The following is a 15,634-nucleotide window of genomic DNA, read 5'->3' as shown; positions in this document are numbered from 1 at the left end:
TCCATCTCCATCTCTTCCCCTTCATCAATGAGTCTCTAAAACAAGGGTTCTTGACCTGGGACGAATTAACCCGATTTTTTACATATCTATAAACCAATTATTGAATTCGAAATTGAATGGAAATTCACACTTAGTGTGTGTATATGTGGTATATATGTGTGTGTGTGTATGTATATATATATATATAGAAAGAGAGTGGTATATATGTATATGTACACACATAATATGAATTTCCATTCAATTTCGAATTCAATAATTGGTTCCCTTTGTCATCTTACGTATTGTGTGGATTTAAAACTATTTAATGGAAGGGGTCGTTGTCTCCAGACTTCCCCGGACTGCCATGGGGTCCAGTACACAAAAGGTTAAAACTACATTTTCCAGTAAGAAGGAGGAAGGAGAGAAAACAAGCTATCCCTTCCAGCATTCTCCTGCCCAAAGAACAGCAGTGCTACCCTAGATGGAGAGAAGAGCCGGTCAGAGGAAGGGGTAGCGTTGTCCAAGGGGAGGCTAACTTCAAGTGCGGCAGAGGTCTGCAGGGGATAGATGAGAGGGAGTTCTCCTGGATTGGGGTGTGAGAGGTGAGAAAGGACGAAATTCTGCCCAGTTTGGGGCCCAGAATGGGCGGAGTTCGAAGAAGGCCGGAGGAGGGGCGGAGTTAGGGAGTGAGAAGAGGCGGGATTCTCCGGGGCCTCCAGTGAAGGGAGGATCGGGGGATAAGAAAGGGAGGAATTCTCGGGTTGGGGGCTCTCCAGAGAAGAGGAGGATCGCTGTCCAGGTGGGGCACCGAAACTCCTTGGAAATTGGGGATTCCTTCCCGGGGCCAGACGGTGGGAGCTGGGAGGGGGCGATGGGGCGGAGGCTGGGGGAGGAGCAGGATGGGGGCGGGTCTCACCGAGTGGGTCTGGGCTGGGATTCCCTTCGGGCGCGCTCTCTGCGGCTCCGGAGGACTCCCTCCCTGGGACCCTTCATGCGCCCCGGAGGCTGACTGGGCGGCCGAGGCGCGGTAAACAAGTTCTGAGCTAACGCTTCGACCGTGGCCAGAGCCGCTGCCTGGGAGCACACTTTGCTCACCCCCAGGAGCCCTTGGCTGGGGTCCGAGAGCTGCCTAGCTAAGGGGACATAGCTTGAATCGTAAGTGCTCTCTCTGCCCCAATTCAGGGCGGAGGTATATATGGGTGGGTGTGAGGGGGGAAGGGGAGGCGCTGAGGTTCGGGGCCAGTTTTTGGGGAACGGAGAGCAGCGGCTGGAGTCGGGATGGGGGCGCTCCTGAGAAAGGAAGAAGAGTGGAAGGCTGCAAAGTTACGCTGGGTGGGGTTCGAGGGGTGGGACGAGACGATGATAGGGAAGGGAGGGAACCCTAGGGCCTCGGAGCTTAGTTGTGTCCTAGCCTGTTACTTCTCACTTTAACCGGATCCCCACATCCCCTATCTCTACAGCCCAGCGCGCGCCTAGGCTCTAGCTACATGACTGAGGGGATGGGACCCACTTTAAAGGTTTAAGAATTCTGCGAGTAAAGGACAACTTTTCCCAAATTCGGGTAGGTGGGCCCTGGGGGGGAAAACCTTGGAGACTTGGGGACGGCGAAGAGCGGGGTGACTCCTGAAGCTCTAAGCCCCCCCACCCTCACCCCACCCCGCTTTGGGGTAAGTCAGATGGGCTTGGCTGTGGGCTGGGTTTGGGGGATAAGGGAATCTTTCAGCCGAGCTCCCTCCCAATCCATCTGAAAGAACTGGAAGAGCTGAACCTAGGACCTCTGGGAAGCCCTATCTATCCCCTTGCTTTTGCTTTGGGAAGAAGGGGAGGAGCCCCTGGCTGAGAAATGGGACACCTGTGTAATGGAAAAAACACTGCTCTGTCGGGAGATCTTAGTTTGGTCCTAGCTTCGCAGCTTACCAGCTGGGTGACCACAGACAGGACCTTAATTTCCTTATCTGTGGCTCCTCCAAATCTACTCCCAACTCAGTCTGTGACTTCCATTGTGATTAGAGCTCCAAGTCCTCTTTGGGCTCTCCTCTGGGAAATGGAGCTGCTCTTTGGATGGGGCCTGGGGACTGGGTGAACTGAGAATCTGGGTGAGGAACTACCCTTAGGAAGGCCCTTAGGGTTCAGGGAGGGGCAAAGAGAAGCTCAGAGGTGGAGGCTGGGATCCTGAGTCCAGGCCAGTTCTCTGCCATCTGATCCAAGTTCCATTTGGCACTATCCTGCATGGCACTGAGGCCTGGGCTAGGGATCAAGTTGCTTTTGAGTGGGAGTCTGGTAAATAGCAGAGGGCAGGAAAGGGGGGGACAAACCTCAGAGCCACAAGGGCAAGACACCAAGGCTTGTGAGGAGGTTGGCTCTGCCCCCTCAAACTTCTAAGGACTGAATACAGAGCAGGATCCAGGACAAATGCATGGCAAACCCTAGAATCCCTTCCCAGGATAAATAAATATCCATCTCCCAGGGCCAGACAGCAGGGGAGACCATGCTGATTATAGGGTGGTGCTCTGGTGAATCTACCAAGGGGTTATCAGTAACCACAGAAAGACTCCCCCCTCCCTAGGCAGAACAGCTGCCAGACCCCTCCAGGAATCACCCTCCCCTAGAATAGATCCCACTTGGATTTTAAGCCATTCCTTTTCAGCGGCTGCCTAGACTGGTGGAAGCTTTAAGTACAACTGATCTAAATAGTTTTTCCAACCATCTGACATGGGAAACTACAATGACAACCCTCTACTCCAATAAATTTGATTCTTGACTTGTAAATACCATAAAGTATTTGTCCATGTCTTTATTTGTATCCTCTTGTTTGTCCTCATTGGTGAGCCTTTTTCTTATCTTCATCTCCCCTAGGGTATGGATCTTATCTTCCCATCTCGGGCTGGAAAGGCTATATTGGAACATTGAAAAAGTCCTGGAAGAATTTATTAAAATATTTGTCAGTACCAAACTCTTTTTTCCAACTCAATGTAATATGAATTCAATATATTCACAGCATATTATTTTGTTTTAGAATAACTAATTATTAGGATTATCATTTACCTTAAAGAAATTTAAGAGGACTTGTCTAGGTCTACATCCAGTGCACAGCGGTGGGAGCTCCCTACTTAACTGACAGTCCAGGATGTTTTGGGACAGCTTTAATCATAAGTTTTTCATTGTAATGGTCAGAAATCAACCTCTGTAATTTCATCCACTGGCCCTGGTTTTGCCCTCTAGAGGCATAATGAGACTCCCATTCATTCAAATCTACTGAATCTACTTGCCTGCAATGCAACTGAACTCCATGCCACTCCATATGTGGGTAAAACAGAAAAGACTGCCCTTTTAGGGAGTTCAGTCAGCCTGAAGAGACAAGACAAAAAAAGGAGTGATCAAAGTCACAGTTGATTTCTGTCTGGCATAAAGAAAAACTTCCTAATAATTAGAGCTATCCCAAAACAAAATAATATGTTATAGACATAGTGAGTTCATATTAAATTGAATTGGAAAAAGAAATTTGGTGCTGATAAATATTTTGATAAATTCTTCTTTGATTTTTTTCAACATTCCAATATTATCTTTCCAAAGGCAGCTATGTTTTGGTGCTAGAGGCAGGGAGTTAGGAATAAACTTCATTTTCTCCTGCTTTGGACACCAGCTGATCTGAATTTTTAAAATTCATTTCTTCATTAAAAAATAAAAAGATATGGCTTTCCTCATAAAAGGAGGCTTTCAGTTGGAAGCTTGATAATCCCCTGTCAACGATATTTTGAGGGAGTCTTGTTCAGGCGTGGGCTGGACCAGATGACATTTTTAAAAAGGAGACTTGAATCTGTATTTTTTCTTTACTATATCACCCAGATTTCCCCCCTGGTAACCCTTCCCATTTCAAGGACCCATCCCTTATAACAAAGAATGTTTTTAAGAGAAGAAAGAAATCAGTAAAAGCAGTTAATTAAAAAAAACTCATGTTATATGCAATATGCCACCCCTTTGAACCCCTCACCTTTGTAAATGAGACTGGTGAGAGCCAGTGGACTCCTAAAGTCCCTTCCAACTTTTGAGATTCTCGGATTTTGAAGGAGTTCACAGCTTAGACTATTAAATGCTGGAGGAAGTTAGATAAGGGAGAAATCAGCATGGGCTAGAGGTGTCTCCTGTCAGCTTAGAACTTCCATGCAGAACTATGACATAATAGACTATTTTCAAAATAATACTAAAATGTCTTGATTTCTAATGTGGTAAATATCAATAAATATAACTCACATAAACAAAAGCTCTTTGGGGTAATCAATAATTATTGAGTGTAATTGGATGCTGAGACCAAAAAGTTTCAGAATCTGGCTCAGAATGTCCCTGAGAACAGACATTTCCTCTCTCCTGTTTCCTTCCTTTCCCTACTGCACAATATGCTTAGTATAAGACTCTATACATTCTAAATGGGAGGGATGGAAAGCTGGCAAGGGTGACCAGGATCCTGCTGTTGGCTTGGAAAGTTAGTAGGGTTAAATGAGGATGGGTCCTGGAACTAAAGTCCACCGGAAGAGGTCATGGAGTGCTGTGGCTTGCATTACAGAGGTTGCCCAAAGCTTTCAAAACTAGCAAGTGAAATATTTCTGGTTATCTCATAAAGGTTTGAATTATCCTGCTAAATCTCAATATTGGTAAAGGAAAGATGGCTTTTTAACTTTGTAAATTGTATTATGCTACCCCTATAAAACACACACACACACACACACACACACACACACATACACATGTGTGACGAGAAGGAGATTTCATGGGAAAGGAGTGGTGCCCAGGAGCCCAAGTCTGAGGAGAGATCTCATTCTGCACCTAGATACCTATCTTACCTCTGAGCAAAGCAAGATGAGCAGAAGGACAGGAAATTCTTCCAGGCCAACATGGGCTAGGAGATAAGATTTAGACCTGGAATATAAAAGGTCAAAATGTGAAATGAGTGGGGAGGACATGAGTTCAAACCTTACCTCTCACCACATTAAAGTTTTAGAGTCAATGAACTGTGCAACTTTGGGCAAGCTAATTTACTTTGGACTTTGTTTTTATCATTTTTGCTGTGAGCTGGAAACAAAAGAGGCAAAAGCTTGGACAGCTGAGTTCAAAGTACTGTTTTGCAATGGGCACTACCGCCCAGATTTGTTTTTCTTAGGCATGAAAAGAATAAATACAGCCTGGAGTCTTATCTCCTTCCTCTCCAATCTTTGCCCCTGCATTAGAAGTTTGGAAATGGGGAATTAGAGACAGACTGAGAGCAACTTATTGTTTGTGTATGGCTCTCTCTATGTGTTCTTGCTTGTGAGTTTGACTGGCTGTGGCAAAGTTCTCTTGCCAGTCCTAGAATTCTCTGATTCTATGTGTCTGCTTATGTGTCTGAGTCTCAGTGTTGGGGATAGGATAGGTAGAGCCAAAGGAGAGTACAGCCTTGATGATGATGATGATGATGATGATGATGATGTACTTATACAGCAGTATAAGGTTTACAAAGTACTATAGCCATATCTAGCCTTTTTTTTTTTGGTCCCTGAGCAAGTGGCATAAAATGTCCCTTCAAATCAACTTTTAAAGAAAAATTTAATCAAAATGGATGTAGGAAAAAGAGGGAGACCTGGTGTGATCATACCGGGGATGGAGACAACTGAGAAAAATCTCTTGGGGTTTTTGCCCTCCAGAAGGGGAAAAAAATCATCTCAGATTCCTGTTTAAAGAAACTGTTATCTTTTTCTACATGCCTACCTTTCACAATATATCCCCTTTATTCCTCCCTCTCCTTCATTCTCACCATGGCAATAGAATATCATTCCCTAGCCAAAGCACTTACCTCTTCTCCAGCAAAACTATAAATATACACTTACTGGTAACTTGTTATATGCTAGGGCCTGTGGGGGGATGTAGAGAAGGATAAATAGTTGATTAAAGTGCTTATAATCTATTTGGGAAAATAAGACTTAAGGGTGAAAAGCTACCAAACAATGCAAGGTTATACTATGTGATAAGTGCCAAATAAATAGTACAAAGTCAGAAGGGAGAAGTAGGCCTTAGTGGGCTAGAATAGGGAAGGCTAGCTAAAGGAAGTGGTTCTTTAGGTAGGCAGTGAAAGGTTGTAAGAGTTTGAATGGGCAGAGAGAATATCAGAAAATTATTTTGACATGTTTGGGTGAGGGAAAAGACTAATAGAGGATTCATAGAAGGGAAACACTGAGAAATATGGCTGGGCAGAGGTGATTGCCAGGTTTGGGACCCCTCTGAATTCCAGGTTGAGGGATTAGGGCTTTAGCCATTGGAGAATTTGAACATTTGTATTAAGAAAGTCCATTTGATTAAAAAGAAGAAGAAAAGAAAATCAATTTGCTCACTGTATTTGGAATGAATCAGAGGGAGACAAGACTAGTGTTTGGAGAACAGTTAGGAGGCTTGTTTTGTCATCCAGGCAAAAAAAGCAAAACGCCTGTTATGGTGGTTGCAATTAGAATGGAAGAGAAGGAAAAGATGGAAGAGATTTTGGAAAGGTGGGCAGAGAACACAAGCCAACAAAATTACAGATCCTTGGAGTATGGAATAGAACAACCAGAACTTTTCCCTAGGGCACTGTAATTTGGAAAGCATTGACAGTTTTTGTACTGTTCAACTTGTAAGTTCAGCTGAGCTGAGTGTCTAGTTTTTGAGAACCTTTAGTTGAAAATAGAAAACTACCAGATGGATCTACAACCCAGGTGACCGCTTCTTTGACCCACCCGGCTACTTCCCCTGGTAGTGCCCTTCTGAGCAGCGACCTGAGGTTTTTCCTTCTGTGTAATTTTATGTCCTTAAGACACAAGGACCTTGATATCTGTCTCCTTTCTGCAATTAAATTTGTCGTACTGCTTGCTATGCACCCAAATTGATAGTTATGACTCTGATGTTGATATGTGTATTATTATTAGGTTGTTGTGGGGAACTCTATTAAAGGAATGAAAAAGCTTTTATTAAGCATCTGCTAGGTTCAAGGCACTGAGGATATGAAGTGGGAGAGTCTCTTCCCTCAAGGAACTTACATTCTAATAGCCATAAAGTACTTTTATAAATACAAATTGTTAGCATCCTCACCTGGAAATTGTTTATTCAGTCCCTTCCTGTTCCCATATCTTATACCCTGTATTGTTAAAAGTCTTGGTGATATCTACTCCATGGAAATCTTGCTGCCAAATATACATTTTCTAGGGAACAAGGATAGGAAGATATGAGCAGGAGGCTTGGAAGAAAGGCTCACTGGAGTTTAGAGCTGGCATAAGGAACTAAACGCTATTTCTTTCCCCTCTTTTTCAGACTCTGTGGTTCTTTCAGCTTCAATGGATCTGGTTAGGCAACCCTATGGGGAACATAATACTCTCCCCCTTCCTTATGCAGCCTGAGAGGCTATGACCCAGGATTCACAAGAAGAGAGACAGCCCTACCATCGAAGGGGGAAGAGAACTAAGAAGGACTCTCAGGCTGCTGCCAGAACTGCCACAACCATGTATACCTTCATCCCTGACAACTTTTCCCCAGCCAAAGCCAAGCCACCCAAGGAGCTAAAACCTATGCTGGGATCTGTATTGCTGGGGCTCCTACTGGTCTTAGCAGCTGTGGTTGCTTGGTGCTATTATAGCATATCTCTCCGTAAGGCAGAGCGCCTTGGGGCTGAGCTCTTGGAACTCCGAGCAAGCGGCTTCTCCATTCGAAACCAACAAGGAGAGCAAGTCTTCCGCCTGGCCTTCAGCTCCGGGGCCTTGGATTTGGAGTCTTGTGCACGAGAAGGAGCCATTTTGAGTTGTTCTCGCTCCACAGGAGGCCCCCTCAATTTCTTCATCCAGACAGTGCGCCCCAAGGACACTGTCATGTGCTATCGTGTGCGCTGGGAGGAGCTGACTCCAGTCCCTTCCGTAGAGCACACCATGTTCTTGGGCGACGTGCACTGGTATGGGGGTGCCGAGATGCGCACCCAGCACTGGCCCATCCAACTGGCTGGCCTCCAGGCACCCCAGCCCTTCGTCACCAGCGACGTGTACTCCTCACGGGCCGCCTTTGGGGGAATTCTGGAGCGTTACTGGCTGTCATCCAAAGCAGTGGCCATCAAGGTCAATGACTCGGTGCCCTTCCACCTGGGTTGGAATGCGACTGGGCGCTCTCTCCTGCTGCAAGCCCGCTACCACGACACTCCGTACAAGCCGCCTGCGGGCCGCGGGCCCCTGCCTGAACTCAGTTACCGCGTCTGCGTGGGTTCTGACGTGACATCGATCCATAAGTACATGGTGAGGCGCTACTTCAATAAGCCATCCAAGGTGCCAGCCCGAGAAGCCTTTCGGGACCCAATCTGGTCCACGTGGGCCCTCTACGGCAGAGCAGTGGACCAGGATAAGGTGCTGCGCTTTGCCGAGAAGATCCGCAAATACCGCTTTAACTGCAGCTACTTGGAGATCGATGACATGTACATGCCCGCCTATGGAGACTTCACCTTTGATGAAGCCAAGTTCCCTAATGCCACCGAGATGTTTAGGAAGCTGCAGGAGGCTGGTTTGCGGGTCACCCTGTGGGTGCACCCCTTTGTCAACTACAACTCATCCAGCTTTGGTGAAGGCGTGGAGCGGGGGCTTTTTGTCAGGGAGCCCACAGGCCGGCTGCCAGCCCTGGTGCGCTGGTGGAACGGCATCGGGGCCGTCTTGGATTTCACCCACCCGGCGGCCCGGGAATGGTTCCAGGGTCACCTGCGGCGACTTCGCACCCAGTACTCGATCTCCTCCTTCAAGTTTGATGCCGGGGAAGTGAGCTACCTGCCCCGGGATTTTAGCACCTTCCGCCCGCTGGCTGATCCTAACCTCTGGAGCCGGCGCTACACAGAGATGGCTCTGCCTTTCTTCTCACTGGCTGAAGTACGAGTGGGCTACCAGTCGCAGAACATCTCCTGTTTCTTCCGTCTTATCGACCGTGACTCGGTGTGGGGCCATGAGCTAGGTCTGCGCTCCTTGATCCCAGCAGTGCTCACCATCAGCATGCTGGGTTACCCCTTTATTCTGCCTGACCTGATAGGTGGCAATGCTGTCCCCGGGCACACAGCAGGCATGGGTGTGGGGGACACTGGAATACCGGATCGTGAGCTCTATGTGCGTTGGCTGGAGGTGGCAGCCTTCATGCCAGCCATGCAGTTCTCTATCCCTCCCTGGCTTTACGACCAGGAGGTGGTGGAGATTGCCCGCAAGTTTGCAGCCCTGAGGGCAGAGCTGGTGGCCCCCCTGCTCCTGGAGCTTGCTGGAGAGGTGACCGACACAGGTGATCCCATTGTTCGACCTCTCTGGTGGATTGCCCCTGGAGATGAAGCAGCCCATCGAGTGGACTCTCAGTTCCTTATTGGCGACACGCTGCTTGTGGCCCCTGTGCTGGAGCCCGGAAAGCAGGAGCGTGATGTGTACCTGCCTGCAGGCAAGTGGCGCAGCTATAAGGGAGAACTCTTTGTCAAGGCGCCCATCCTGCTCACTGACTACCCTGTGGATCTTGACGAAGTTGCCTATTTTACCTGGGTGTCCTGATCTCCTTATCCTGGAAACCTCTTCACTCAAAGGCCCCACCTCAAAATCTCATTTCCTCCTTCTCTGCCCTAGAGAGCTCATGGGGGGGGGGGGGGGGGGCATTGTGGCTCTAACCCCAGACACATTAGTACCACCCCCTCTCCAAAGGCTGCCCCTTACCCCATTCTCAAACCTAAACCTTAATCTTGACCTGGAGAATCTCCCCTCTAAAGGATTTCAACCTTCTCCTCCCTCACAAGCCTTTAATCTTGCCCCAGGCCTCAAATCCTTCTTCCCCAATTATACCTCCCTTAGGGCCATTAACTTTCTCCATCCTTCTAGCTCCCTCCCCAAAAGACTTGGACTAGGGCTTTTGGTACTAATCCAGCACCAATTTCCTCTCCCTCCCCAATAAGGTTTGGCCGAAAGCTTTTAACACACACTCGAGATCAAATATCAAAGATGCCAGGGCCATCCACTGCATCTCGGGCCATTGCCAGTCTTTCTGACTTTTGTCTTACCGCTGGACTTCAATGACTGGAAGAGAGGCTGATGACTTCATGCAACTGCCTCACTTAAATCCAAGTCACTTGAAATCAAGACACCACTCCGGGATGTCACTGGTCCTCTTTGAAAACAAAGGATAAACTCTAACAGCACACATATCGACCTTTGTTTCTCAGGGGCTGGTAGGGGTGAGAGAAGGAGATTATCAGTGATAGTTCCACTCTCTGGCCTCCCTGACTTTCCTCCTACAGCTACAGTCTGCATTCTCATAGCCCATTCCAGGGTCCTGCTCCCAATATCCAGTGTTCCATCTCCTAAGAACCTAACTCCCATTGCATCCTCAGATTTGTAGTCTCCTTGGGTAGAGAGGCAAGAATAAACCCATGGAATTACCACAGAATATTACACAAATTACCATTAGGATATTAGAACTGCAAGGAACCTTAGTGGCCTTCTAGTTTGAGAGATTTTTTTTAATTAGGAAAGTAGAGGAGGGAGAGCAGGTAAGATCAGAAGCTTCAAGTTAGGATTGGAAATAAAACCCCATTTCTAACTGCTAGGGGGATATGGCTTTTGTGATCCTTGCCATTCTTTTAGTCTATTCTCAAACTTCTCCTTCCATCTCCCCACCTTCACCTTTTTCTATTGAGCCACACTGCTTTTCTAGGAGGACTTAAAATTCCTCCTAAACCTCATGCTTGTGGCCTCAAGATCAGATGGCAGGAGCTTGAGGGGGTCAGTGGTCATCTCCTCTCCACCCCTTGACTTAGCTCCTCTTTGCACATGGTTGATCATTAAAAGCACAAAGATGAGATAGATCTGCCTAGATTGAGGGTAGGATGTCTCCTTCCTTCTCCAACTTCTATTTAACTTCTCCCCCCCACACCTTGTTTCTCATTTGGGAATTTCCTTCTCAGAGATGACTCAGGAGGGGAAATGGAATTGAACTAGCAGTCTAGGAAGCAGTGTGTTCTGTTCCCTTTTTCATGAACTGACTCCAGCTGCCCCCTACTTCCAATTCTGGCAGTATTTCTCATCTCTTCCTCCCTTGATACAAGTCCCTCTCTCCATAAACTACCACAGAATATTAGAACTGGAAAGAACCTTAGTGGTCATCTAGTTTGAGAGCATAAAAAATAGAGGAGGGGGAGCAGGTATGATGGGAAGATTGAAATCAGGGTAGGGCGTAGAATTATTTCTAACTCCCAGGAAGATATGGGTTTTGTGGTCCCATCTTCTCCTTGAGTCCATCTTCATACTCTTCTCCTTCCATAAGACAGAACGTGGGATTACAATGCCCAACCCTGTGACACTTTCCTAACTGTGGCCTTGAACCTCTTGTCCATCAGAGCTGACCTCTAGGTTTGATCATGATTCTCACTGATGCTCCTCTGAGAATTAAACCTTAGTAAGGTTAAAAGAATGGGAAATCTCTGAAACTATCATGTCAGTCTTCTGGGTTCTCTTGCCTGAAAAGACAAACTGAGATTCCTTCTCTTAGAGATTGGGGGGGGGGGGGCAAAGATGGGAAATTAAGCTCCAAATGTGCAGTCTGTCCCAGCGCTCTAGCCTTATTCCTCCTTTCTTTCTCCTTTCCTGACCTCAGTTTAGGAAGAAGAAGGGGTGACTAGACACAGACAATCAGGAGCCCAGAGGTCTCCTTAGGCCACACTAACTGCATTTGGAGTCATGGAGGTTCTAGCTCCCAAATGATGACTCACTGTACTCTAGAAGCTGGGCTGGCAAAGAGAGGGGATAGAGTGGAACATATGTCCTAATGCTGCATTGATCCTCACCCCTTTCCCCCCCAGACCTATCTGTTCAGCACTGCCCCACTCAAATCCACAGATGGGTAGGGGATGCCTTAACGGAAGAATCCCCCTGTGTGTATGTAAGTGAATGGATGTGTTCACACGTGACTGTAGATCTCTGTGTGTGCCAATACCTGTCTCTTTCACTCTGTGGAAGGTTATGGAATTCTAAGGGGCTAGATATCTCCTTTTGCGATTGTTCATCTCTTTCTGTGGCCAGATGTATGTGTTTGATTATTTCTAGGTAGTGATTGTGTCTGGGTATGTCTCTGTGGCTAGGCATTTCTGTGTGGCTGAATGTTTGTGCTCAGCCATAAATGAGGGGCTAGATATCCATGTTGTGTCAGCGCATGGGGTAGAATGTGTGTCTGCATATTTATAAGTGTATGCCTAAAAGGATTGGTTGTTCGGAGGGTGCAGTGGTTCTGGGTATCTATGGATGTGAATATGCAGGCAACTAAGTATTTGCTTGTGTGTGGGAGGAAGGTATCTAGCTACTGTGGCAGGGGAATGTTTGTTGCTGTGTATCTGGGTGTCTGTGAATGTCTTTGTGGCGAGGTGTCTCTATGCGTGTGTGACAGGGTTTGCTTGTGGTCCAGCATCTTTGCATCTGTTATTCTCTGTGGTTATGTACGTATGTATATATGTGCGTGAGAAAGAAAGAATCTAGCTGGGTAGCTCTGAGTCTCTGTACAGTTGGGTATCATAGTATTTTCCTGTAGCAAGATCTGTGTATATGAATGTGTGTGTGTTTGAATGTCCTTGTCTTTGTCCAGTGCTTATGTATATGTAGCTTTCTCTATGTATGTGTGTTGTCATATATATGCATGTATCCATAAGTGGCTGCATCAGCCAATGAACAAGCATTTATCAAACCTTTAATAAATACCAGGCTAAGAACTAAGCATACAAAAGAAAGCAAACAGAATCCTTTCGAGGAGTTCCCATTCTTTCTTTTCCTTAGTTTTGTACTTTTTTTTCAATTAACAAACATTTATTTTTCTCTCCTACTTCCCCCAATCCTCAGTGATCACCAACCCTTATAACAAGAAGAGAAAAAAAGCCTTATGACAAGTAATGTATAGTCAAGCAAAGCCAATTCTTTCATTGATTATGGCCAAAGATGTATGTCTCATTCTGCATCTTGAGTCCATCTCTTCTGCCAAGAGGTAGGTGGCGTGCTTCATCTTTTGGTCCTCTGGAATTGCATTGATCAATACTAAAGTCTTTCAAATGGTATTTTAAAAATGACTGCCCTAGTTCTGCTCATTTCACTTTGCATCTTCTTATGCAGGTCTTCCCAGTTTACTTTGAAACTGTCCATTTCTTCATTTCTTGCGGCACAATAATAGCCCATTATGTCCACGTGCCATAATTTATTTAGACATTCCCCAATAGGTGGGCACCTCCTTAGTTTCCAGTTTTTTTTCTACTGGGGAAAGAGCTGCTGTGTTTATTTGTGTATATATGAGTCCTTTTCTTCTTTTTTAAATCTCTCTGGAATATATGCCTAATCGTGGTATAACTGGGTCAAAGGATATGACTTTTTGAGCATCATCCCAAATTGCTTTCCAGGATGCCTGGACCAATTTATGGCTCTACTTGTAACACATTAGTGTCTCTGTTTCCCTGCAGCTCCTCCAACATTTGTCATTTTCCATTTTTGTCATCTTTGTCAATCCAGTGGGGATGACACGGAACTGGGGAGTTGCTTTAATTTTCATCTCTCAATTCTTAATGACTTGGAGCATTTTTCATACGGTCATTGATAGCTTGGATAAAATGAGGTAATATTTTTATTGTATTTAGCACAATAGCTGGCACATGGGCAGTATAGAATTGTTAGCCATTATTATTATTCCGTTGAATGTCTGCCCATATCATTTGCCTGCTTATCTAGTGGAGAATGGCTCTTGTTTTTATAACTTTGAATAATTAAGGAGCTTATACACTAGTAAGGGAGACAGAATGAAAATAATTAGGTAAACCTAAGAAATATACATGGCATAATAATAGCCGCTGATGGAAGGCAATCTCAGAGGAGAAACTACTAGCAGTTGGTGGGAAAATGTTGCCCCAAAAAGGTCAGATTTGAGGGAAGGGAATAAACATTTATGTAACATCTACTTTATGCCAGGCACTGTGCTTTGCAAATATTATCCCATTTGCAAATATCCTCCTAATAATTCTTCGGGATAGTTGCTGTTATTACCTTCATTTTACAGTTGAGGAAACTGAAGTTACATGACTTGCCAAAGGTCACACTGCTTCTGTCTCCTAGATTTTGATTTTGGATTTGAACTCAGATTCTCCTGATTCCAAGCCCAGCACTCTCAATCTACTATACCATCTCATTGCCTGAGTTGAGACTCCAAGGAAACAAAGTGGTGTTGAGAAAGGAGAGCATTCCAGTTATGGGGGGGGGGGGGTCAGTGAATAAACAGAAAAGTGAAAGTCCTGTAAGTAAAGAACAATAAATAAATCAACATGACTGGATCTGTGAATATTTAGAGGGATGCAAAATATTAAAAAAAAAAGGGGCAGCTTAGGTGGTAAAGAGTGCAGGGCCTGGAGTCAAGAGGACCTGAGTTCAAATCTAGCCTCTGACACTTCTTCACCATGGGACCTTGGGCAATTCATTTCACCTTGTTAATGTCCATTTCCTCACCTGTAAAATGAGCTGAAGAAGGAAATGGAAAAACACTCCTGTGTCTTTGCCAAGAAAACCCCAAATGGGGTCACATAAAGTCATATGTGACTGAAAAATGACTAAACAACAAAGTATAAAAAGACCTTAAAGGTAGGAATGACCCTGCTTGTAAAGAGTTTTCAGTGTCAAAAAAGAGGACTTTTTATCTGATCCTGGAGGTGTCTGCCTCTCTCTGTATCTGGTGTGTCTACATGGATTATTTGTACAAGACTTAATACCTCTGGGTGCCTGTATAATTAGGTGTGTGAGTATCAATGACTAAGAATGTGTTTCATATCTGTCTTTCTGTATGGCTACACCTTTCCGTGTGTGTGTGTGTGTGTGTGTGTGTGTGTGTGTGTGTGTGTAAATGTCTCTGGGTGATTGTATGCCCCCTACATTTTTGGAATAAGCACAATCTCTCCATGATGCTCTCCTTCAATAACCACGGATCCCAAAAGAGAAAGAATTTTCCTTTGGGAAGAGTCTAATTGGGTCTGTGTTTGGAAGTGGGGAGATTAATGGGGAAAAGGGAGGGAAGGGATTCTTGGGCTATGTTGTAGCTCTGGTTTCAAATAAATTGCCCTTTTAGACCTTGTGGCCTCCTCCTTCCTCTCTCCCAGAACAGAAGTGACCCAATATGTGAAGATATTGGAATGCAAAGAATAGTTAGATTTCAGGTACCTAATAATGTGACTCAATTCACTTTGACTGAGCAGTTAATCAACCAATATATTGAGTGCCTACTATTTCTTAATACTGAGAGAGATACAAACACACGTGAGAAATGACCCTATCAACTAAGATTTATGAGGTTAACAGATTTGGAGAGGCATGATAGGATAGAAGAGAGGTTCATTTGTTTTGAGGTAGTATCTAAGGTCCCCACTGAGTCTGGGATCAGAAATTCCTTAACACTATGGACAGCTGGGTAGCTCAGTGGATTGAGAGCCAGGCCTAGAGATAGGAGATCCTAGACTCCAATCTAGCCTCAGATACTGCCTAACTGTGTGACCCTGGGCAAGACACTTAACCCCCATTGCCTAGCCCTTACTTATTAACTCTTCTGCTTTGGATCCATTACAGAGTATTGATTCTAAGACAGAAGGTAAGAGTTTAAAAAA

General features: G+C 45.5%; 1 protein-coding gene across 4 annotated transcripts; it reads left to right on the top strand.

Annotated features, from left to right (window-relative positions):
• Positions 1–666: 666 nt before the first annotated feature.
• On the top strand, positions 667–15,103 carry MYORG (myogenesis regulating glycosidase (putative)). 4 transcript variants are annotated; one of them, XM_016424059.2, is made up of 3 exons: positions 668–778; positions 1,440–1,540; positions 7,288–15,103. In XM_016424059.2, exon 3 carries the CDS (start codon positions 7,380–7,382, stop codon positions 9,522–9,524), a length of 2,145 nt encoding a protein of 714 aa, XP_016279545.1. In that variant the 5' UTR covers positions 668–778; positions 1,440–1,540; positions 7,288–7,379; the 3' UTR covers positions 9,525–15,103. The 4 variants fall into 4 exon arrangements, with proteins under 4 accessions (XP_016279546.1, XP_016279545.1, XP_016279544.1 ...); XM_056805991.1 differs by lacking the exon at positions 668–778 and adding an exon at positions 881–1,134; XM_016424060.2 differs by lacking the exon at positions 1,440–1,540 and having other exon boundaries at positions 667–778.
• The last annotated feature ends 531 nt before the right edge of the window (positions 15,104–15,634 follow it).

Source organism: Monodelphis domestica, chromosome 7 (genome assembly GCF_027887165.1).
Source record: "Monodelphis domestica isolate mMonDom1 chromosome 7, mMonDom1.pri, whole genome shotgun sequence".
In the NCBI taxonomy this organism is placed as follows: Eukaryota; Metazoa; Chordata; class Mammalia; order Didelphimorphia; family Didelphidae; genus Monodelphis; species Monodelphis domestica.
Note: the sequence above shows the minus strand (reverse complement) of the source record. Positions and strands in the feature narration are given on the sequence as shown.

Coding starts and splice junctions, on each gene's coding strand:
- MYORG (XM_016424060.2), top strand. CDS start 7,380: ATGACCCAGGATTCACAAGAAGAGAGACAGCCCTACCATCGAAGGGGG.